This window comes from Erpetoichthys calabaricus, chromosome 3, assembly GCF_900747795.2.
Source record: "Erpetoichthys calabaricus chromosome 3, fErpCal1.3, whole genome shotgun sequence".
NCBI lineage: Eukaryota > Metazoa > Chordata > Cladistia > Polypteriformes > Polypteridae > Erpetoichthys > Erpetoichthys calabaricus.
In genome coordinates this window covers 232068264-232092131 of record NC_041396.2, presented here as the reverse complement: position 1 = coordinate 232092131, position 23868 = coordinate 232068264, and the positions used below count along the sequence as shown (strand labels likewise).

The 23868-nt window shown below is 37.2% G+C and overlaps 1 protein-coding gene across 4 annotated transcripts in view; it reads left to right on the top strand.

The window, feature by feature from the left end:
* Positions 1 to 23868, top strand: part of utrn (utrophin) — a 552956-nt gene that overhangs the window by 377577 nt on the left and 151511 nt on the right. For all 4 annotated transcript variants that reach the window (XM_028797890.2, XM_051925286.1, XM_028797897.2 and 1 more), the window contains 2 exons: positions 554 to 726; positions 1189 to 1345. In XM_028797890.2, coding sequence (XP_028653723.1) covers positions 554 to 726; positions 1189 to 1345 — 330 coding nt within the window. The remainder of the gene's footprint in view (positions 1 to 553; positions 727 to 1188; positions 1346 to 23868) is intronic.

The following is a 23868-nucleotide window of genomic DNA, read 5'->3' as shown; positions in this document are numbered from 1 at the left end:
TAGCACGAAAGAGTAGACTTAGTTATTCCCCATCAAACAAAACCAAAATTGCTTAACACCTGATTGGTTCAGCACAACTCCATATATTTTGAAAATATATTATCTTTATACCATTTATCAATTCATTTTGAAATTCAAGAATGTATTTCATTCTGAAAAGGACATTAGCCTGTCGCATGATGCACAAATAAACAGAAATCTATTTGCACTCATACATACCCACTGAATAATTTTGCTTTTCATTTGAACTTCTAGCATATAGACATGAATCTCAACAATAATACAGCCTTCAGATTTAAATATTATATCAATAATCCAAGCCTAGATTGAGAATTGCAGATGCCTTACTGGTTTGTCAACTTTTACAACTACCATGCTGCTTCCATTCAGAGTATTTAGTTGAGGTAACATATTTGGCAATATATGTATTTTTACAACACATCCAACTTTTGAATTTAGTTGTTTAACTGTTAAGCATCTTTTAAATGTTAATTTGTTAGTATAGTGTTTCAAAAATCTATCTTATGAATTTCTTTTGTCTTTCTCATTATAGGATATTCAGGCTGAGATTGATGCTCACAATGACATCTTCAAGAATATCGATAGCAACAAAAACAAGATGGTTAAAGCTTTAGGAAGTTCAGATGAGGCTGTCTTCCTTCAGCAGAGACTAGATGATATGAACCAGCGCTGGAGTGACTTGAAGGCAAAATCAGCCACCATCAGGTTAGCACAGTAGAACTTGGCAGTGATTCCTTAATTTATTGTTGAGCTGCAGTTTACTCTTGTTTAGATTTATGTGCGTTTCAGCCTAAAATCCAGTAAATGCAATACAAAATTGCCTCAAATCTTGTATCTTATTAACTGTACAATAGTTTTTTTTTTTGTTGTTTTTTTTTAATACTGTCTCTGAAGTGGTAAACATTTGGAATAATCCATAATCCTTAAGTGCTACATGGCTAAGTTGGACTCTGCCTAATGATTATAATACAATGTTATGTATCTATCTATGTGTGTGTGTGTGTGTGTGTGTACGGTATGTGTGTTTTTTAATTTTTATAAATTGGTTCGTGTGAATGTGCCCAACAATTAACTGTCCTGTAGTTGTTTCTGTGGTTGGTTCTGATATTTATCACTAAATGCAGAAGTTCTGTGTCTTAAACTGGATTTTCTCTGTAATATTTAAAGAGCCCATTTGGAAGCCAGTGCAGAAAGATATAGTCAGTTACTGTCATCATTGGAGGAACTGTACAGGTGGCTGCATCTTAAAGAAAATGAGCTTTTAAAACAAATGCCAATTGGAGGAGATGTTCCTGTTCTGCAGCAACAGAAAAGCCATTGTACTGTAAGTTTCCATTTGCTGCTTCTTTTATTTGTCTTTTATCAAATGTGCTAGGGACAGTGTCTAAGTCTCTGCTGTAGAACTGACCCAGAGACTCTTCCTGAGATTCAACAAATGTTCATGAATGTTAATGATGGCACTTTTCATTAGAAATGTACTTATTACAAAATCCCTCTTATAGAGTACATTGAGACATAAAAGTTAACAGAGACCTAGCTTGTTTTTATTTTCGCATAATATTAGTCAAATCATGAAAAAGCTTTTTGAACATTCCTCATAGGTTAAGTGAGACAAGACAGGTCTCAGGTCAGGTTGGGAATTTACTAATTGTGTTAGAAAAGACAACATGTGAGTAATGAGCATGATGTCCCATCAGGTGTTAGTGTTTTTTGAGGATTTCAAGTGATTAATCATCACTAAGTGTCTGACAAATGAGCAACAGGATTCCCAGCATGATCTCAGTGTACAGTATGCCTAAAACACACAACTTCAGATGATTGATCCCCTCGTTCTCCATTTGGATTTTGTTTTAATATATTTTGGACAGCCTTAGTAGTGATATGTGCGTGTCTGTGATGATCAGCTTTTTAACTGAATTACACCATGCTCTTGACAGTGAAAGCATAAGATTCATCCAAAGCTGTTCATGAAGAAGCCCGGAGAAAGAGAGGGAGAGAGATGAAGACAGTTTTAAGAATGGGACAAGAAGACACACAATGTACAGAAACATCAGCTTAGGAGTGTTGGTTAAACTTTAGTTTAGGCACTGCAAAAATGTGTCTATTACAGTAATCCCTCCTCCATCGCGGGGGTTGCGTTCCAGACCCACCCCCCCCCCCCCCCCCCCCCCCGCGAAAGGTGAAAATCCGCGAAGTAGAAACCATATGTTTATATGGTTATTTTTATATTGTCATGCTTGGGTCACAGATTTGCACAGAAACACAGGAGGTTGTAGAGAGGCAGGAGCTTTATTCAAACACTGCAAACAAACATTTGTCTCTTTTTCAAAAGTTTAAACTGTGCTCCATGACAAGACAGAGATGACAGTTCCATCTCACAATTAAAAGAATGCAAACATATCTTCCTCTTCAAAGGAGTGCGCGTCAGGAGCAGATAATGTCAGAGAGATAGAGAAAAGCAAACAAATCAATAGGGCTGTTTGACTTTTAAGTATGCGAAGCACCACGGCACAAAGCAGTTGAAGGTGGCAGCTCACACCCCCTCCGTCAGGAGCAGAGAGAGAGAGAGACAGATAAAAACAAACAACCAAAAATCAATACGTGCCCTTCGTGCTTTTAAGTATGCGAAGCACCGTGCAGCATGTCGCTTCACGAAGCAGCTGCACAGAAGGGAGCAAAGTGAAGATAATCTTTCAGCATTTTTTGACGAGCGTCCGTATCATCTAGGTGTGCGAACAGCCCCCCTGCTCAATCCCCCTACGTCAGGATCAGAGAAAGTCAGCGCAAGAGAGAGAGAGAGAAAAGTAAGTTGGGTATATTCTCAGCCATCTGCCAATAGTGTCCCTTGTATGAAATCAACTGGGCAAACCAACTGAGGAAGCATGTACCAGAAATTAAAAGACCCATTGTCCGCAGAAATCCGTGAACCAGCAAAAAATCTGCGATATATATTTAAATATGCTTACATATAAAATCCGCGATTGAGTGAAGCCGCGAAAGGCGAAGCGCGATATAGCGAGGGATTACTGTACTCATTTACTTGTAACTAGCAAGACCTTAACAAAGGCTTCTTTGGGTCATTATAACACTTACAAAGCATTAGTAAAATGTTTATTCATCTCTGCAATGTGACCTATCAAAACTTCACTTTGGAATGAGCTCTGAGGTAGCTTAACTGAGACACATTTCTCTTGATGTTACATACTTAGCATTAGACCTGTGAGTGCTTCACATTAATAGATAGATAGATAGATACTTTATTAATCCCAAGGGGAAATTCACATACTCTGGCAGCAGCATACTGATAAAAAACAATATTAAAGAGTGATAAAAATGCAGGTATAACAGACAATAACTTTGTATAATGTTAACGCTTACTCCCCCAGGTGGAATTGAAGAGTCGCATAGTGTGAGGGAGGAATGATCTCCTCAGTCTGTCAGTGGAGCAGGACATTGACAGCAGTCTGTCGCTGAAGCTGCTCCTCTGTCTGGAGAAGATACTGTTTAGTGGATGCAGTGGATTCTCCATGATTGACAGGAGCCTGCTCAGTGCCCGTCGCTCTGCAACGGATGTCAAACTGTCCAGCTCCGTGCCTACAATAGAGCCTGCCTTCCTCACCAGTTTGTCCAGGTGTGAGGTGTCCCTCTTCTTTATGCTGCCTCCCCAGCACACCACAGCGTAGAAGAGGGCGCTTGCCACAACTGTCTGATAGAACATCTGCATCATCTTATTACAGATGTTGAAGTACGCCAGCCTTCTGAGGAAGTATAGTTGGCTCTGTCCTCTCTTGCACGGAGCATCAGTAAAGTAATATTAAGTAATTAGTATTAATAAGTAATTTTACCACCATTTCAATATGCCACACTGCACGGAGATGATTACCCTATCAACTGATGTTTTATAAGTGTTATGAAAACTAAAAGAAGCCTTTATTAAGGTCTTGTTACATACGAGTAAATGAGTAATAGATATATTTAAGCAGTACCTCAACTAAAATGTTATACTCTTCAGTTTTAAAAAAGAAAAAAAAAATATCATGAAATAAGGATGTTGGAAGTTCAAGAAGGTAAATTTAGAAGAGGAACTGAATAGGAACCTCTAATCGCTGTGGAGTTTAAGACATTAGCTTTAACAATATATTCACTCAATCAATGTTGCAAAGTACAGTGTAATTCAGTTAAAACATTATCCATCCCACACACACGTGTCACTACTAATTTCATTTAAAATATATTTTAGACAAGTCCAAATGGAAAATGATGTCATTAGTCACCTGCCTTGTGTTTAAAGAATAATGTTGCTTATTTTTCAGACAGAGGTTAATAATCTCTCCAAGTGCACAAAAACCTTTAACACCTGATGGGGCAATATTATCATTGCTCACTGATCTAACACAGTTGGAAGAATCCCATAATCTATATTTCAGTGGGAAAAAGGTTTTTTTTTTTTTTTTTGCTTAAAATCAGAAAAAAACGTTGAGTTTTATGTATGAGGAATGTTCAAAAAACCTCTTCAGTATTTGTTTAACATGCTGTATACTGGAGTATACCTAATGTTGGTTTCGGTGTTCACATAGCACTCTGAACTGCATAGAGTGCGGGACATTAAATTGAGTGATATGAAAGATAAATGTAATTTTTGATTGACATGTGTCTTTTTATAATGTGATTTATAAAGTCTGGAAAATTAAAAAGAGGGAACTTTGTTTTCCCAGGTATATTTTTCATATCCCCCTTAACAGAATGAAAGCTGAAAAGCTGCATATCTATCTATTTGTCTCTCATTGGCTACGTCCACACTACCACATTTTCATTTAACAACTCAGTTTTTTAAACAAAATGATCTTCTTCCACACTGAGTATTCATATCATTTATAAAGGAATTCCCTGTTCACACTGAAATGTCCAAAAACGCATATGACGGTGAGCTCTACCTACACTGGGAATGCACGCATTGGTGGCAAACTCTGTGAATGGATTGTGTTGTGAAAAATGTAGAACCTCTTTAAAATAAGATTCTCTGGTATTTTGTGAGCTTTCAAAACTATCAATGCGTTCAGGACTCTGATAGCATGTTCGCAGCATAGAAAAAAGAAAAAAATAGTTTAAGCAGGTGAAGAGAATTGCCTCCATGTCACATGAAAAACAGTTGAAAGATAACAATAAGAATGGGAGACGGCTGTCTCATTATTAAAAACAAAGCAAATGTTAATGCGATTCTTAAGAAAAAGTTTGGCTGTATGTTTATTCATAAGATGATTGATTATAAGCAGGCCAAAGCAATCGGGACACATCTTGTATCAAGCAGCATTTATAAAATTTACTCAATAGAGGAAATTAATATATTTATGCATTCGTCTATATCTTTACTGCATTCTGCTTTTGTGTCTCTCACTGTCCCTTAATGTTGTGAGCTTGACTGCATTTTACATCCATTAACTTTAAGCGTCTTGTTATTAATTTTAGTGCGAAACGCGCTCCTTCTTACTGAACAGATTCAATTTAAGTAATAAATGTTGATTAGAGGCTGTCAGCTGAGTTATTTACAATCTGATTTTCATGGGACTATGAATTTTTCACTACAACTGTAACACTGCCAACCACCGGATTTATCACAAGACTGTAGAGACCAGTAATTTGCTTTTTACCCATGATTGCACCATTCAAACTGCAATTTAGATGCAAACAGGTGTGCAACACAACAAACTCCTTGGAGAGGAATTCTTTTCTGCTCACTATATTGGAAAATGTTTTTCTTCTGTGAAGGGTGACCAGTCAGTGAATGAGACCTAGAGTCCACTGAGGAAAGGGCCACAAAATAGGCACAAACTAAACACCCGTGATTATTTTTTATTGCCGTCCACACCAAAATGCTGGAGTTATGTTTTCAGAAGTATAGGGCTCTGGAGATAATTTTTAAAAGTCTACATTTTTATGGGCTGGAAGTGACGGGAGGTGTGGACAAAAGGAAAAAATGTACACAAATGTATTTGTTTTTAAAAGAAAATGCATTAGTGTAGATGAGCCCATTGTGAATACCACATTCATCTCAAGTTCAAAATTCAGAGAAATCAGTTCCAGATACAAGTGATCTTATTTATATTGCCAATATCCCCACTTGTCTACATGCTAATAATGATGACTGCCTCAGAACTTCAAATGTTATAAACTATGTAGTGCCATATATAGATAGTATATTTACATTCACAAAACTAACCACAAAATTTGAATAGCAAGCTAGAGTGCAAAATGCTACTTGCCATTTGTGATTAGTACATGAACTAGTATGGAATTCTTGAAGTGAAATGTAACCTCTTATTGTAGGTTTGCCTATTTTAGCAAGCATTTTTAATATACTTTATTTTCAAAGATGTGACTTGTGATAAGTTTGCTGTAATCGGTGATGAACTTTCAGCCTATTTTTGATGTTTTCATAATTTTCTTATAGCTTCAGCCCTGTAGATGTTTCTTGTTTCTTAGAAATGACTAAATAATGTGTAACTGGTACGAGATTTGTAGCATATGTGAACATTTTGTGACTAATTATTTTGAAAGTTTATTCTAAAGTGCTCTGAAGGATAAATAAATAGCAAACATTTTGTCTGTTAGGCATATTTGTCATGATATTTTCCACGAAGGCTCCTTATTTACCCAATATTTAGTACTGTATTTACATTTTCAGCAGTACAGTTGTAGTATACTGTAGTTGCCTACTGTCCCTTTTTACCTTACTTTCCTATGTGCTAGGCACAATATAGATTAGCTCAGCTTTCATCAGCATAAAGAATCTAAACTAATAATCATTTATGCTGTGTAACAGCTAGATATCAACGATTTCTGATTTAGGCACAGTTTTTTTTTGTATGCCAGAGACGATAAAGAAATTCCAGTATGCTTCTAGTGATAATATATTACCTTCTAACAGAAGCCTTTTCATCAAAGACAGTTTCTTTCAGTCACATGTTTATGAAAGACAACATGATAGAGAAACATCTCTGTGTGCAGACATCTACAGGGAGCCTAGGAAAGAGAGGCTGGAGAATCTATCAGCAATAACAGAAAGTGGCAAGAAAATTAGCCATTTTTTCCAGAGTAATTTCATGAATCGGTGGCTTACTTCTGTAAAGAGACATTTACAAAAATAAAATATTCAATAAATATTACTGAAATATACCAGTTATTACCTTCTCTAGTTTAACTCCGACATCTTCAAAGACATGAAAGTGGGGGTGACTGGCAATTTTCAAATTGAATAGAGTATGTGTGTGAAAGGACTTCCATCTAGTGCTATATCCAAAATTAGATTAATTTTAAAATGTTATGTTATGATGTTTGTTAGGTGACCCATCACTGACTACCAATTCTAGAAGAAACTGATGACACTTTATGAACTTCTTACCTGGATCAGGTTCTGTGCCAATTGATGACCTTTTAGAATTGTGTGTAATAATAATTGATTAAATAATACAGAGGTTAATATTACCAAATCTAGCAAAGTGTTGAATTCATTTAGGCCACTACCAATGCGCAGAGATTTATCAGTGTTACTTTACCAGAGAAGGTGCAGCTGTTAAATATACCGTAGATATTTATGGTTACAAGTTAATAATAATAATAATTCATTACATTTATATAGCGCTTTTCACAGTACTCAAAGCGCTATCCACACAGGGAGGAATCGGGAAGCGAACCCACAATCTTCCATAGTCTCCTTACTGCAAAGCAGCAGCACTACCACTGCACCACCCAGTTTAGATGGACTTCATCATGTTAAAGGTGAGAATTAAGCTGAACAAAATAAAAGAAAGAAAATAAAGCAAAACTAAATCTTTGAAACATGCACATTCGTTAAAACAACTTAATCCACCATTAGTCCATGAAGTAAAACTACCAAGACAGCCACCATTCAAAAGAGAATTATTACCAAAAATGGGAGTCTGATGACGCTACTTTTGCTTTCAACCAAGTTATTTATGGTGTGGTGAATACATCTGAATTACTATGCTATAAACAAACATAATTTAAATCATCTGGTCAAGTTTACTAAACAAAATGTTGCTAATCTCACAATATTTCTTTACTTTGCAGGCTGGATGACACTGGTAATGTTTCGTTCTTAAAACAATAAAGGTTGAACTTGACCTTTCAGATGCAATATCGGGGTTGGTTTATGTATGATTCCATTTACTGTATAATAGAGAAAAAGTAAGGTGCTTTTTGATGACGAGCCACAATGAACCTGAATCTTCGTAGTAATAAAAGCTTAATCTAGAATGAACACATGCAGTTTGCACAGACACCTGATTACCTTCACAGTCATTCCAAGTTCATCTACCTGCCGAATGTATAGATGCTGGATGTTGCTGATATGTAGCCCCAGTGTCAGTCTGGCAGCTGATGCTGCATTCACGTAATATGTTTCAGTCCAGGAAAGATCATAATAGTGCGATGGCAGCTTCCACCTGCAGCTTGTGTCACTTCAGTACGCAAACAACTCTCCACACATTATTATTTATACAACTCTAGACACCTCAAACCCAGATAAACAGACTTGAGCTGGGAGAACTTTTTGTCCAAGTTGAACTGCAACAGTCAGGGGGTGGGGGTGTTAATGGAATAGCATGCTGCTTGTGCTGATTGACACGTTTGCAAAACAAAAGACGCTAATGGAGCAGTGCGAAGGAATTTAAGGTGGCCCAGGATTACGACTTTTTTCATAGGCTTCAGGGATTCTAGTGTTAAATCAGGGGAGAGGCATACCTTCAATTTAGGGTTAATACAGCTAAATACTATATTTTCAAGGGCCAAAGACAAAACCAAGGCATGAAGAATAATGTGAATAATTCATTTACAACTTTAACCACCCAAGTCTCTTTTAAATAAATGTACTCTATATGCAGTGTAACAGCCAGTCTTAATTTCCACTGCTCCTTTACCCTGTCAAATTGAGTCTACTGTAATGAATGCATTTTTTCATTTTTTTCCCTACATATTCAGATTCATTTGTTTTTGCATTTTGCATAAATATGGTATATGTGACCATCATTTATTACAACCACTTCCATTTTAATGTTCTAAGATTATTCTTTAACACTTAGTATGTTAATTGTGAGATTCTCTTAATTATGCCTAAAATTCTTACAATCTTGCATGTGTTCTCTTCTAAAACTGTTTAATAATGAGAAATTCTATCTATCATGCTGGAAAGGCGTGATTGGGAGGAATGCGCCCCCCCCCGATCTGAACCCGAGCTTTGTTTTGTTATTGGACTTCTGTGCTCGTCACAAATTGTCCATAACGAACACCATGTTCAAGCATAGGGGTGTTCATACAGTATGTGCACTTGGCACCAGGACACCCTAGGCCTCAATTCGATGATAGACTTTGTGTTCGTGTCGTCGGACTTGCGGCCACATGTCTTGGACACTCGGGTGAAGAGAGGGGTGGACCTGTCAACTGATCACCACCTCGTTGTGAGTAGGCTTCGATGGTGGGGGAGGATGCCAGCCAGGTCTGGTAGGCCGAAACGTATTGTGAAGGTCTGCTAGGAACATCTGGCAGAGTCCCCTGTCAGAAGTAGCTTCAACTCCCACCTCCGGCAGAACTTCGACCACGTTCCGAGGGAGGTGGGGGACATTGAGTCCGAATGGGCCATGTTCCGTGCCTCTATTGTTGAGGTGGCTGACTGGAGCTGTGGCCGTAAGGTGGTCGGTGCCTGTCGTGGTGACAATCCCCGAACCCGTTGGTGGACACCGGCGGTATGGGATGCCGTCAAGCTGAAGAAGGAGTCCTACAGGACCCTTTTGTCCTGTGGGACTCTGGAGGCAGCTAATGGGTACCGGCAGGTCAAGTGGAATGCGGCTTCGGTAGTTGCTGAGGCAAAACTCGGGCGTGGGAGGAGTTTGGGGAGGCCATGGAGAATGACTTTCGGACGGCTTCATGGAGATGATGGTCTACCATCCGGCGTCTCAGGAGGGGGAAGCAGTGCAGTGTCAACACTGTATATGGTGGGGATGGTGCACTGCTGACCTTGACTCGGGACATTGTGGGTCGGTGGGGGGAGTACTTTGAAGACATCCTCAATCCCATTAACATGCCTTCCAATGAGGAAGCAGAGCCTGGGGACTCGGAGGTGGGCTCCCCCATCTCTGGGACTGAGGTCACCGAGGTGGTCAAAAAACTTCTTGGTGGCAGGGCCCTGGGGGGTGGATGAGATATGTCCGGAGTTCCTCAAGGCTCTAGATGTTGTAGGACTGTCTTGGTTGACACTCCTCTGCAACATCACATGGACATCAGGGACAGTGCCTCTGGATTGGCAGACCGGGGTGGTGGTCCCCCTCTTTAAGAATGGGGACCACAGGGTGTGTTCCAACTACAGAAGGATCACACTCCTCAGCCTCTCTGGAAAAGTCTATTCGGGGGGTCCTAGAGAGGAGGGTCCGTCCTCGGATTCAGGAGGAACAGTGTGGTTTTCGTCCTGGTCGTGGAACAGTGGACCAGCTCTACACCCTTAGCAGGGTCCTGGAGGGTGCACGGGCGTTTGCCCAACCAGTCTACATGTGTTTTGTGGACTTGGAAAAGGCATTCAACCGTGTCCCTTGGGGAATCCTGTGGAGGGTACTCCGAGAGTATGGGGTACCGGACCCCCTGATAAGGGCTGTTCGGTCCCTGTACAATCGGTGTCAGAGCTTGGTCCGCATTGCCGGCAGTAAGTCGAATCCGTTTCCAGGAAGAGTTGGACTCCGCCAAGGCTGCCCTTTGTCACTGATTCTGTTCATAACTTTTATGGACAGAATTTCTAGGCGCAGCCAGGGCATTGAGGGGGTGTGGTTTGGCAGGCTCAGGATTGGGTCACTGCTTTTTGCAGATAATGTTGTCCTGTTTGCTTCATCAGGCCGTGATCTTCAGCTCTCTCTGGATCAGTTTGCAGCTGAGTGTAAAGCGGCTGGGATGGGAATCAGCATCTCCAAATCTGAGACCATGGTCCTCAACTGGAAAAGGGTGGAGTGCCCTCTTAGGGTTGGGAGCGAGATCCTGCCCCAAGTGGAGGAGTTCAAGTATCTTGGGGTCTTGAAGAATGGAGTGTGAGATCGACAGGCGGATCAGTGCAGCGTCCGCAGTGATGAGAGCTCTGCATCGGTCTGTCGTGGTGAAAAAGGAGCTGAGCCGTAAGCCAAAGCTCTCAATTTACCAGTTGATCTATGCTCCTACCCTCACCTATGGTCATGAGTTATGGGTAGTGACCGAAAGAACGAGATCGCGAATACAAGTGGCTGAAATGAGTTTCCTCCACAGTGTTGTCTGGGCTTTCCCTTAAAGATAGGGTGAGAAGCTCAGTCATCCGGGAGAGGCTCAGAGTAGAGAGAGAGTCAGATGAGGTGGCCCGGGCATCTGATCAGGATGCCTCCTGGACGCCTCTTTGGTGAGGTGTTCCGGGCACGTCTAACCAGGAGGAGGCCCCGGGGAAGACCCAGGACACGCTGGAGGGACTATGTCTTCTGGCTGGCTTGGGAACGCCTCAGGATTCTCCCGGAAGAGCTAGAAGAAGTGGCCAGGGAGAGGGAAGTCTGGGCATCTCTGCTCAAGCTGCAGTCCCCGCGACCCGATCTGGGATAAGCGGAAGAGGATGGATGGAAATTCTATCAAGCTAAAAATTTAAGTGATTTAAATCACCGTTATTTTCACTCACTGTCTCGCGTAAAAGCCTATTGTTGTATAAAACATTATAAATACCTTTTACATCAGACCTTTGGGTATAGAGATTTTATCAACCTCAAGTGAGACTTCTACTTGTGTGTCACTATTCTGCTTGGTGGCTCCTACCCATAATGCCACTATCATAATCATTTTGTTTTCCTGATTTCGAGGTTTATAAAACTTAGCATATGCAGAAAAAAGAGACACACAATGTTCATATGCAAGTTTACATGTAAAAGTCAGGTGCTATAAAAGAAAAGTTGATGGGCATATATTTAAAGCAATTCTGACCCATGCATACACAACATGTTTCAGAAACTGGGAAATGTCAACACCATTTGATCAAGTAGGGAAATGTAGCCAAACCAAATAAATGATGGCTCGTACATATGATAATTAATATAATTGAACCATTATTAAAATATCCATTGACGTGACATATTAAACTGCAAATGTAAGGTACAGACTATTTTAATTCCCTCTTAAGAGGGCCAATGTTGTGTTGTTGTCACTGAAGAACTTTTTTTTTTGTCAGTTTATATCAGCTACTTGTTATTTCTCAGGAAACTGGCTAAAAGGTCAGGAATATCTCAGCCAGCCTTCATCTCCATCATGCTTGCTGTGCTGAAGGACAGTCACTGACTGATAAGGCTCAACATTCAGGTTTCTGTATGGCCATATGGTATGAATGTGCATACATTAAACAGAACATGTTTTTACCAACATATAAAGACAATTTGCAGCAGTGTTCAGTTCTCCTAATGTAATTGGAGCAATTGACTGCACTCATATTGCAATAAGGGCACCTAGCGAGAATGAAGATGGTTTTGTTAGCCATAAGCAGTGACATTTCATAAACAAATAAGCCACCTGTAATGCCTACATGAGACTGACAAATGTTGTGCCTCAGTTGCCTGAATCAACCAAAATTTAATTTTGAGGTAAAATAGTATTGGAAGCCGACTTGCTAATGGTGGTGTATGTGATGGGTGGTGTATGTGATGGCTGGCTTGTTGATAAGATAACTGGTTGAACCTTCAGATTTATATACAGCCTATATCCAGCCTATTGAAATGGCGGCCTGTGGGCCACATACGGCTCTGAAACAACCACCGAGTGGCTCAACCTGTGGTCCCGCCAGAAACGCAGAGAGAAACTGAGAAAAACACGTTTTGCAAGCCTTCAGAAATTCCTAGAGTAGTTCAGACCATGAATAGTGATTTTTCGTGGGGGGTAGGCATTTTTTCTCTTTCCTGACATACGCAAGCTGAGTGGGCCAGGTTTCTCCATGTCTAGCAAATTTCTTCAGACCTTCCTGGTTAATACCCAGCATCTCCCTGGATAATACAGATGTAAACTGTCCAGTATGCCAAGAAGGCACCCCAATTTTACATATATAATCCACTGCAAATTCCTCTTCTCAATCTCCTTAGTTCTCATAGAAGGGTGCACCCAGAATCCCTGCATAGAAACCTTATTTCATATACACTTGTGATCTTATACATTCACTAAATACCAAGAGTCTGTGACCACAGGTGAAGACGGGTATATAGACTGGTAAATTTACACCTTCACTACCATGATCTGCTGCAACATTCGTAAAATTACTGCTGTGATTTCTTGGGTAATCTCAGGATCTTCTCTAACTCCCACTTTGTGAACAAGGCCTTACTGCCATGGATAGGAATCCTTTAACCATAAGCTCAAATCCATTCAGTAATTTATTTAATTTTTATTCTTATAATTGTAGTTGTGGTCTTCCTGTTTGCAGAATATGCTCTGGTCTATAATTAATGTGAACATTAAGCTAAAGGGGGTAAACTACATGCATCTTTGTAGTTTAGGAAAATAGTACATTAAGTAGCATTCAATGTAGCATTTAAAAAGTATTACTGTTGCTTCATAGCTCTAAGAAATGGGTTTTAAAACCTGATCCGGTCCCTCACTGTGTGGAATTTCTATGCAACCCCCAATAACTTCAGTTTTCCTTGCACATTTGAAAGACATGAATGTCAAGTTTATTGAGGACTCTTAGCTTGCCCAGTATAAAGGAATGAGGGAGTGTAAGTAATTGTGCCCTGTGATGGCCTGATGCCCTAATGAAGGCTGCTTTCTGCTTGGTGCTTAATACTGTCAAATATTATTTCTGGCTCATTGTCACAATGAAATTTCTTTGTAGCTCTTATGGTCCTTTTTTCTAATTCATGAGTTAATTGTAAAACAATTTAAATGAGAATAATTTGAACTGTCTGAAAGTGAAAGGTTATATTAATCAGTTTAGTTTACTGCAGTTGTATGAGATCTATAATATATACAGTTATTTACTGCATTTGTACTTACTATGTATGACATTTTTCAAACAATTATTTTCTTGCGGAAACCTTTCTCTAGTGAGATATGAAATTAAAGCTTATTTTTAATTACAGGCTAAATGATTTTGCTGATTACAGTTTAAGCAGTTCATAATGATTAATCAAAAAATTTTGTTTTTTATATACTGTATATGTATATATATATATATATATATATATATATATATATATATATATATATATATATATATATATATATATATATAATATATGTGTGTGTATTTATATGTGTATATATATATGTATATATATATATATATATATATATATATATATATATATATATATATGTATATATGTGTGTGTGTATTTATATGTGTATATATATGTGATATATATATATATATATATATATATATATATATATATATACCGGTATATATATATATAATATAGTGTGTGTGTATGTACATATGTGATACACTGTATATAAAATATAGTGTGTGTATGTACATAACATTCTGTATATATAAGCATTATTTTTTTAAAATTTGTTTACAATTTTATTTCAGTCAGTTACAATTTTTACAGTCTGTAATGGATAGGTAAATTTAGGAAATAGCAGAATTAATGGAGATCCCAATTATCTGTGATACACAGTCATTTGTAGTCTTGTAAAACTACCACATTAATTGTAGCAGAATCCTGGATGATGCTAATAAGGTTTCTATTGTCTTGTTACCAAGGGTCCAATTTCACACAGTATGCAAAGGCAAATAAAATGTAACTTGATTACTACAACCTCTTTTTTTTTTTATCTTCTTGGAAGTTTTTTTAAGCTGGAAAATTAAAAAATGTCTGTGTTTAATAGGGTTCAGTCTCAGCAACCATCACCTGACTTAAGCAGGTTCAATAAGAAATGGATAAATGGGTTGTAATACATTTTTTTTTTTTTTTTGAAAATTTTAAAAGTTGCAGATAAGGTATAGTAAGAATGGTTTAGCCATGTTAGTTTACAGAATAGCATGGCATGCTGTTAGGTGTTGTGGCTAAATGAAGCTCTGAACTGAAGATCTTTTTTGACAAACAAGTTTAGTGGTATTTAGTAAATGGCTTGAGTCCCCCTAGTATCTCACAGGTTCACAATCAAGGATTTTTTGTTACCACATTTCAAAGTCATATACATTAAGTTAGTTTATAATTGGTCCCATGTAAGACTTGGGTCCTGCGATTGATTTTTACCCTATCCATAGTTAGTACATGCCTTACTGCTAATGCTGTGGGAACAAGCACACAAATTACCATGAACTGGATTAAGCACATATGAGAATGTTATGTTTTGTAGTTTCAAAACTGTACCAAACTCAGAGTTATTTCTTTCTAAAAACAGTGATTGGTTTTATATCTGTCATTGTTTTTTATGTGCATTGTATATACTATTGTAAATACATAAATCAAATAAAAGAGGATTGAAAGGGTGGGTAGTCTGTCAATGTCAAGGCAAACCTGATTACAAACTGTGAACACATAGGCACAAAGTCCTGGGGGAGTATCAACAGAAGCTCCCATGGATGCAAAAGATAATGTCTTGATACTGTGTATATGTTGCAAATCACTTCTTTTGCTTTCTGTACATATGGTGATGTATATAGAGCAGCAGTACTTTCCCATTTTGGCAACATGGCCTTTTGTTTTTACCCAAAAATAAAATATTGTTCCATAGTGATTATATAGGCAATCCATCTTTCCCAAGCAATGTTATGACAAATATTGTCATAACGATGTAAAGGCAATGTTCGGATATTGCTGGTGAGGAAGGAAGGCTCTATTGTTGGCATGGAGCTGGACAGCTTGAAATCTGTGGTAGAGCGACGGGCGATTAGCAGGCTCCTATCAGTTATGGAGAATCCACTGCATCCACTAAACAGTGTCATCTCCAGACAGAAGAGCAACTTCAGCGACAGACTGCTGTCACTGTCCTGCTCCACTGACAGACTGAGAAGATCGTTCCTCCCCCAAACTATGCGACTCTTCAATTCCACCTGGGTGGGGGGGGGGGTAAACATTAACATTATACAAAGTTATTGTCTGTTTTTACCTGCATTGTTATCAATCTTTAATATTTTTTTTTTTTTGTATCCGTATGCTGCTGCTGGAGTATGTGAATTTCCCCTTGGGATTAATAAAGTATCTATCTATCTAAAAAGTTTCTATTTTAGGTCTCTGTTCAACATTTCTTGTGTTTCTTGAATTTCCTGTCATCCAATTGGTGTAGACACGGAACACACATGAAATGCATGTGTTCCAAATAATTATATATTATTTACCCTATGCAACTCACAGGACCTCACATGCAGATAAAGAAGACTTGAGCTGGGAGAACTTTTTGCCCGAGATGAGCTCTGGCGATAGGGGGAGGGTATGGGGGTGATGGGATATAGCAGGCTGCTTGCTGCTTGTGCTGATCGATACATTTACAAAACAAAAGACGATGATGGATAGGTGTGAACGGATTTAAAGAAGGCCAGGATTACAAGTGTTTTTCGTAGGCTTCAGGGATTCTAGTGTTAAGCCCCTGTCATTAGCAGATGAGAACTGTAAGCTGATAATGATAAATACATCCTCAGCACTCTCTGTAGGAATACTATGGGAAACTCTGAAGGCATTTTTAAGAAGACAGATTATTTCATATCTCTACCACAAAAATAAATTGTAAACTTTGAAGGGGTCAGAGTTAATCAGCAAAATGACCAGAATAGACTCAAGAATACGCCAGGTCTCCAAATGATGCACTTTTTAGGAAAAGTCAGGTTTTGCGATCAGAATTTAACCTTTTGACAACAAAAGAAATGGAACAGCTTTAAATCATGACGACATTGCTATGGACATTGAAAGAAGGCTAATAAGATCTTAGCTCAACAAATCCATAAGCAGGTAGTTCACAATGCAATAACAAAAATTGCCAACACAGATGGAGATAAAATCATTGACAATAAAAATTTAACCCACATATTTAGAGAGAACTAGAAGTCCTTATGTTCTTCTCAGTTTAAAGAAGTTAAGTCGTAATCTAATGAGTTTTTGATGCATTACAAATACCACAGCTAGATACTCTTAGTACAGAGCAACTGAATAAACCTCTGACACTCTCAGAATTACTAGATGTTATAAACTAACTCCATTGAGGGAAAGCAGCAGGTCCTGATGTCTACCCATTGTAATTTTATAAAAAGTATTCAAATAAGTTAACTCCACTACTATTAGCAACATTTATAGAAGTTAGAGACAACAAAATTCGACCATGCATTGATTACTGTCTTACCAAAGAAAAATAAGGACTTATTACAATGTGCATCATATAGACCAATTTCACTTACTCTCCAAAGTTCTAGCTAGAAAGACTGAGAAAGTGCTTCGTTCTGTAATATCAACAACAACAACAACAACATTTATTTATATAGCACATTTTCATACAAATAATATAGCTCAAAGTGCTTTACATAATGAAGATAAAAGAAAAAAAAAGACAAAGTAAGAATTAAAATAAGACTACACTAACATAGAATAAGAGTAAGCTAAACCGATTTTATTAAAAGCAAACCCTTAGCTTCTAATCTCTGACATGTGTTAAATGTAATATACTCGCCCATAAAATCATACATATGTGCATGGATCCAACTGCTTTACACCAGTACAGAAGCTTCTGTGTGTATTAACAGCATTACTTCAAACTAGAATGTGGTACTTGACAAGAATGTCCCCTGTATTGCTGTTTGCAGTTGCCATTGAAATCAGAGATAAAGGGGGATTACCAGAGAAGGACTTGAACAGAAAATATCACTATATATATTATTACAATATATTATTAGAATATTAGACCAGAAACCTTCCCTTTTGGCAGGTCAGTTTAAATACTTAGGAGTAAACATCAAAAAAATGTAAAGATCTTTTTCAAAAAATGTTGCTATCTGTATGGATAAAATTAAACAAGATGGGAACAAATGGTCTACCCTCCATCTTAGTTTAACTGGGAGAATCAATACTATCTAGGTGAAAATTCTTCCTAAGCTTCTTTTTCAATTAACAAATTGTTCTTTAAGAAATTAGATTCAAATATAACCACATTTATTTGGAATTCAAAACATCCACACCTCCAAAGGGTGCCTCTACAATGACCTGAAGCAGAAGGTGGCATGGCACTACCTAACTTTTATTACTGGGCAGCAAATATACAATCTATAAAAACCTTGACATTGACACAAATTGACGAATATACACAAGCCTGGAATAGAAATAAAATCTTTCTGTACTTCTTTATATGCCCTGCTTTGTACCCCAGCAAATACAAATTGTTGTCAATATACCAATAATACAATTGTCCATCAATCAATCAGAATATGGAACCAATGTAGATAGTGGAGAAGCTTTTTTCTGTCTCACCTGTCTCAAACCTACACAGTATTTAATGCTTGGAAATCACCCGGAATTAAAACACTTAGAAAACTGAACATAGATAATGTCTTTATCTTAAGAACAATTACACTGCAAATTTAAGTTTCCTTCAATGCAATTTTTCCACTACTTTCAAATCAGAAACTGCAAAAAGGAGCCTGCCCAATTTTCCTCACCTCCCACTTGTTTCTATTCCAGAGGGAATACTGATCAGTCTTAAAGACTGGGACAGCATCTCAGTAATATATTAAAACATTTTAAAGTCTCTTCTTTTCAAAGATCCCAGGGTACAATGGGGAAAGGATCTTTCACTTAACATTTCAGAAAATGAATGGAAGGCAGCCATGCACAATACACTCCAGCTCTATATACACAAAGCATTCTAATATTCAACTTAAAACCTTTTATCAAGCACAATTATCTTGCTTAAAATTGAGAAGAGAAGGAGAAGATTCAACCTGTGAACATTGCTATCTAGCGCTCACCTAATTGGGCCACATATTTTGGGCATGTATCAAATTAGCATCATTCTGGACAAAAATCTTTGAATGCCTATCAGACAGCCTTGGTGTCACAATCACTCCTAAACCTTTAACAGCTGTGTACTCCCAGATGAGCTTCAAGTGGAGAAGGACAAATTGAATATAATTGCCTTTACTACACTACTAGCATAGAGACTTATCTTGCTCAACTGGAATCCCAGCCCACCTGTTATAAGTCAGTTGGTAGCTAATGTTCTATACTAGTTGAAATTGGAAAAAAATTAATTCTCACTTAAAAGATCTGTTAAAAAACTTTTTTAAAATATGGCAAAATTTAATTAAATCTTAAAATAAGTGTTTATATGAGAGGAAAGGATATTCTCTTTTCTTGTTTTTAAAGATTTGCTCATGCTGTTGGCTCTCCTGTCTTTCTCTCAGGCAGGGGATGAATTCTGTTTTGTTTTTTTTTTTATTTTGACTTGATTTTATGGAATGTTGTTTTCTTTAAATAAAAATCAATAATAAAAAAGTTAAGCTCCACTAATGGCCTCTATGAGGAAAACTAAAATAATTGCTGGTAATAAAGATTATGTAAGATGTACCTGGTTTTGTCTTCAAGATTACAATTTAAATTTCAAGTTCAGGAATTCTGTGAAAGTTACATAAACTGTATTTGTTGCATTACATTGACATGAAATTTGAAATGTGACTAAATGATTGTGCAACATTTAATCTGTCTGCCAATTATCCCCTTAGTGAACCTACTTTATTCTGTTTTATGGTTGAGAGTATTCAGAAGTTTACCTGCAGTTATCCAAGGCAGCAATCAGCCCGGATGAGATATCACAGCCTATCCACACACATTCACTCCAGGCCTGTTTATATTTTCCAGTCATCCTAAAATGTGTGTGTTTGGGATAAGGAAGGAAACAGGAGTACTTCAAAAATCCTCAGATACATACAGAGGGAAAATGCAACATCCACACCACAGTGGCTAGGATAATATTTTAACTGTGTAATCGGGAACTTTGATGAAGCAAGGTTAACCATTGTAATCTGTCATTTTGTGTTCTTTTATGTGTTATCAAACAGTCCATAATGTTTCTGCTACCATTTTAAAATAGATGTGAATGTAATTGGTCTTGTTTCTTATTAGTTAGTAAAAGATGTTGACTTGGATGTTAAACGTAACAAAATCTCTGAGTAATTTAAAGGGAAGGCAATGCACATGATCAGATAAAAACTGCCAATACAAAGTTTTAGGTGACACAAAATCATCTAGACAATGAATAATGCCCCACTTCCCCTGGTTTACTGTGATGGGGATGGTATTATATTTTAGCATGCCAGAAGGGGATCACATTGAGAAAGAAGTTTAAAAAATTGCTTTATTGCAAGCTAATAGCATGTTATTTGCTATTTAGCTTTTCATTTGTTTGTGAGTCCATTTTAAATAACAGTGTTAACTCTAAGTGTACTTTATCTAAGCTTTATTTTGCCTTTGTGTTGGTTGTTTATCAAGATTAATTCATGCTGCTTTCATACCTAAAACTTTAAATTTACTAAATCTATATATAAACATAGTTAAAGGGTGTTCCTCTATAGGAAGTTGTTTTTTCACATGACCTTTGAGGTTCAGAGCAAAGGGTCAGCCACCATACCTCTCCCCTGGAGCAATTTTCAGGTTAAGGGCCTTGCTCAAGGGCCCAACAAAGTAGGTTTCCTTCTGGTGATATTGGGATTTGAACCAGCAACCTTCTAGATACCAGCACAGATCCATAGCCTCAGAGCCACCACTCAGCCTGCAGATCAAAATAAATAATATCAGAATTGCAAAGTCAGAAAATAAGTTGCCAAGGATAATTAAAATTAATCTCTCTCTATGGGGAACAGTGACAAACACTGTTTATACTTTATAAACAAAGAGATTATAAATAAGCAGTTGACAGATTATGACTGATTAATTGAGACAGTGAACCCTTGTGAAGAGATAAAAATTACAACTGTTGTCTTGGGCAAGAGAAAGCTACAGATACAAACCAGGCTTGAGGAGCAAGCAGCTACTGAGTTCATGATCTTTCTTATGTTGCCGTCATCTATGAAAGATCCATTTTGAATTCTGAGGAACTTGGTCTTTTGACCTCTATGAATGCAGTTTCACAATCTCTAAATAATTTTAGTTTTAATCTCATTGTTTAATTAACTGGTGTTTTTTTTCTCTTATTAAGCATTTTAAAAAGTAGCAATAGAGTGAGATTTACATTCAATAGAAATTTAGAAATATTCATATTTTTGCCATAGTTTCAAGTTCTTATCTCTCTTTTTTCCCCTATTAACCTTTTTCTATGAAGTTTATTCTATTAAATTTAGCTTAATAATGACAACAATAAATGAAATAGACATCAGTACAAGTGACACTGAATGATAAAAGGATTGACTCCAGAAATTTCAAAACTTTATTGTGTGAATTTGTGAAGAATTTGTGTGTATTACTATATATATCTGTGTATGTTATTTGGACATAATTTAACATTATTTTTTATCCATATTTTAATATTCTTATAATCACCATTGTTTTGATTTTCATTCTGCTTTTCAAGGTGTTCTGGTTATTTAAGACATTATTTTCTAATGATCAGAATAGTGCATCTGACATTGAAGTAGCTACAGTCTTTCAGAAATCTGTGTTATTTTCCCACTTGTCTACTCCTATCCTTGTTAGTTGTAATTATTAAGCTACAGCTTAAGGAAGCAAACTTCACAGAAAAAAATAATTAATAAGAAAATGACTCAAAGAAAGTTAAGAACTTGAAGCTACTGCAAACATAAGAATATCACTAAATTTGTTTTGAATATTAAGTTTGTACTACTGCTGTTTGCAGAGTAAAGCAAGATAAAAAGCCCAGCTAATTAAACCAGATCAATTACGGGGAAAATAACTGAATGGTTGAGAAAATGGTTGGAACAAAAACCTGCACCTGTGCCCTCCAGAACTCTGTGGTTGTAGATTTTTGTCCAACCAGATTCACAATCGGTGATAACTGATCTTATTTCATTAGCTGGCCAATTTTCTTATCTTTTTTGCGTTTCGACAACCACAGCAGTGTGATATTTACGTTTGTAAGACATTTAGAGATATTTCTGTTTTTGCTGTAGTTTTAAGTACTTAACTGTTTCTGTTGTTTTCCTTTTATTTTGCCCTTTTCCTGTGTAGTTTGCAGACTTCATTGTATCCTAATAATGACAATTAAAAACAAGCAGAGCAGTCACCTGATGCAAACAGCAGTAAATGATGAAAGGCTGAGACTGTCGGGGTCAGACCCACTACTTAGTACATAATGGATTAAATAACCAAAACACCTGGGAAATCAGGATAAAGATATTGTTAGAAAGTCTTTCAGCTGCTCCCGTTAGGGGTTGCCACAGCAGATCATCTTTTTCCATATCTTCTAGTCTTCTGCTTCTTGTTCTGTTACACCCATCATCTGCATGTCCTCTCTCACCACATCCATAAACCTTCTCTTAGGCCTTCCTCTTTTCCTCTTCCCTGGCAGCTCTATCGTTAACATCCTTTTCCCAATATACCCAGCATCTCTCCTTTGCACATGTCCAAACCAACACAATCTCAACTCTCTGACTTTGTCTTCAAACCGTCCAACCTGAGCTGAACCTCTAAAGTACTTGTTCCTAATCCTATCCATCCTCGTCACACCCAATGGAAGTCTTAGCATCTTTAACTCTGCCACCTCCAGCTCTGTCTCTTGTTTTTTGGTCAGTGCAACCGTGTCCAACCCATATAACATAGCTGGTCTTATTACAGTCCTGCAGACCTGTAATTTAACTCTGTGGTATATTTTATTTTTTTATATTTATAAAATGTCCAAACTTAGTTTTGTAAGTTCTAAATTGACTCCCTAATTGGGAAATGAATCTAACTTAATTGGGCTAGGAGTCCAATTAAAAAGAGATGTCTGTTGCAACAAAACCCTGCAGTGGTTACCAAGGACTCGGTTTGGGAACCACTACAGTAGAAGACAGGATCTGTGGGTTCTGCAACTAGGTTCAACTCTTTCTTTTTGGACATTCATCCAATGAACCTTTCAAAAACTGTAAAACAAGTTCATTGTGCAGGTTGTCATTTGTGCTAGATGGCCTATCTGTCTAGTCAAATTACAGGGAAAAAGACGACCTTGGGTGCATTGTAAGTAGGTTAACTGTGCTGGATCAGGCCCACTCTTTCAACTCTTTTCTCTCTAATGATACCTAAATTGTTGATTGTATTTATTTGTTCATTTATCATTTTTGCATGATCCAATGTATTTTTTTAAAATTGTCTCCTAGTAGAATAAAATTAAATTACATGACAGGATATTTTATTAATATGAGCAGTAATCATTTTACCCTTTGGTATGAATGAAAAATAATCTGCTATTTATGTCAGTGGGTTTTATAATATAACCTCCTGGTCACACTGTAGTTTTAAATTAATTATTTTCATCCTCATAGTAAAGAATTATCACTTTTTTAATATATGGAATACATCTATATCCTTTTTTTAATTCATTTTTTTAGATGTGAGCTGAGCACATTTTTTGCTTCCTTGCTTTTACAGCATTGTAACCTTGGAAGACTGACCTTATGCTGAGTCCTCCATAAATATTTCTTCATACTGACCTACTTTTCTGAATTGATTGGCTTTGGTCTTCATATCAGATACTACAAGAAGTGGAAGGCACATACCTAGGTTGTGTCTGATAAATTTAGTCTGTGAAAGGACTAAACAAAACAGACACTTGTTATAATAAAATAAATCTCATTGGGGGGTGTGGAGACCCGTTAAAATACAGCTAATGAACCGATCCATGTGTGATTCCATTATAAAAAAAATATTCTAAAATATGTGA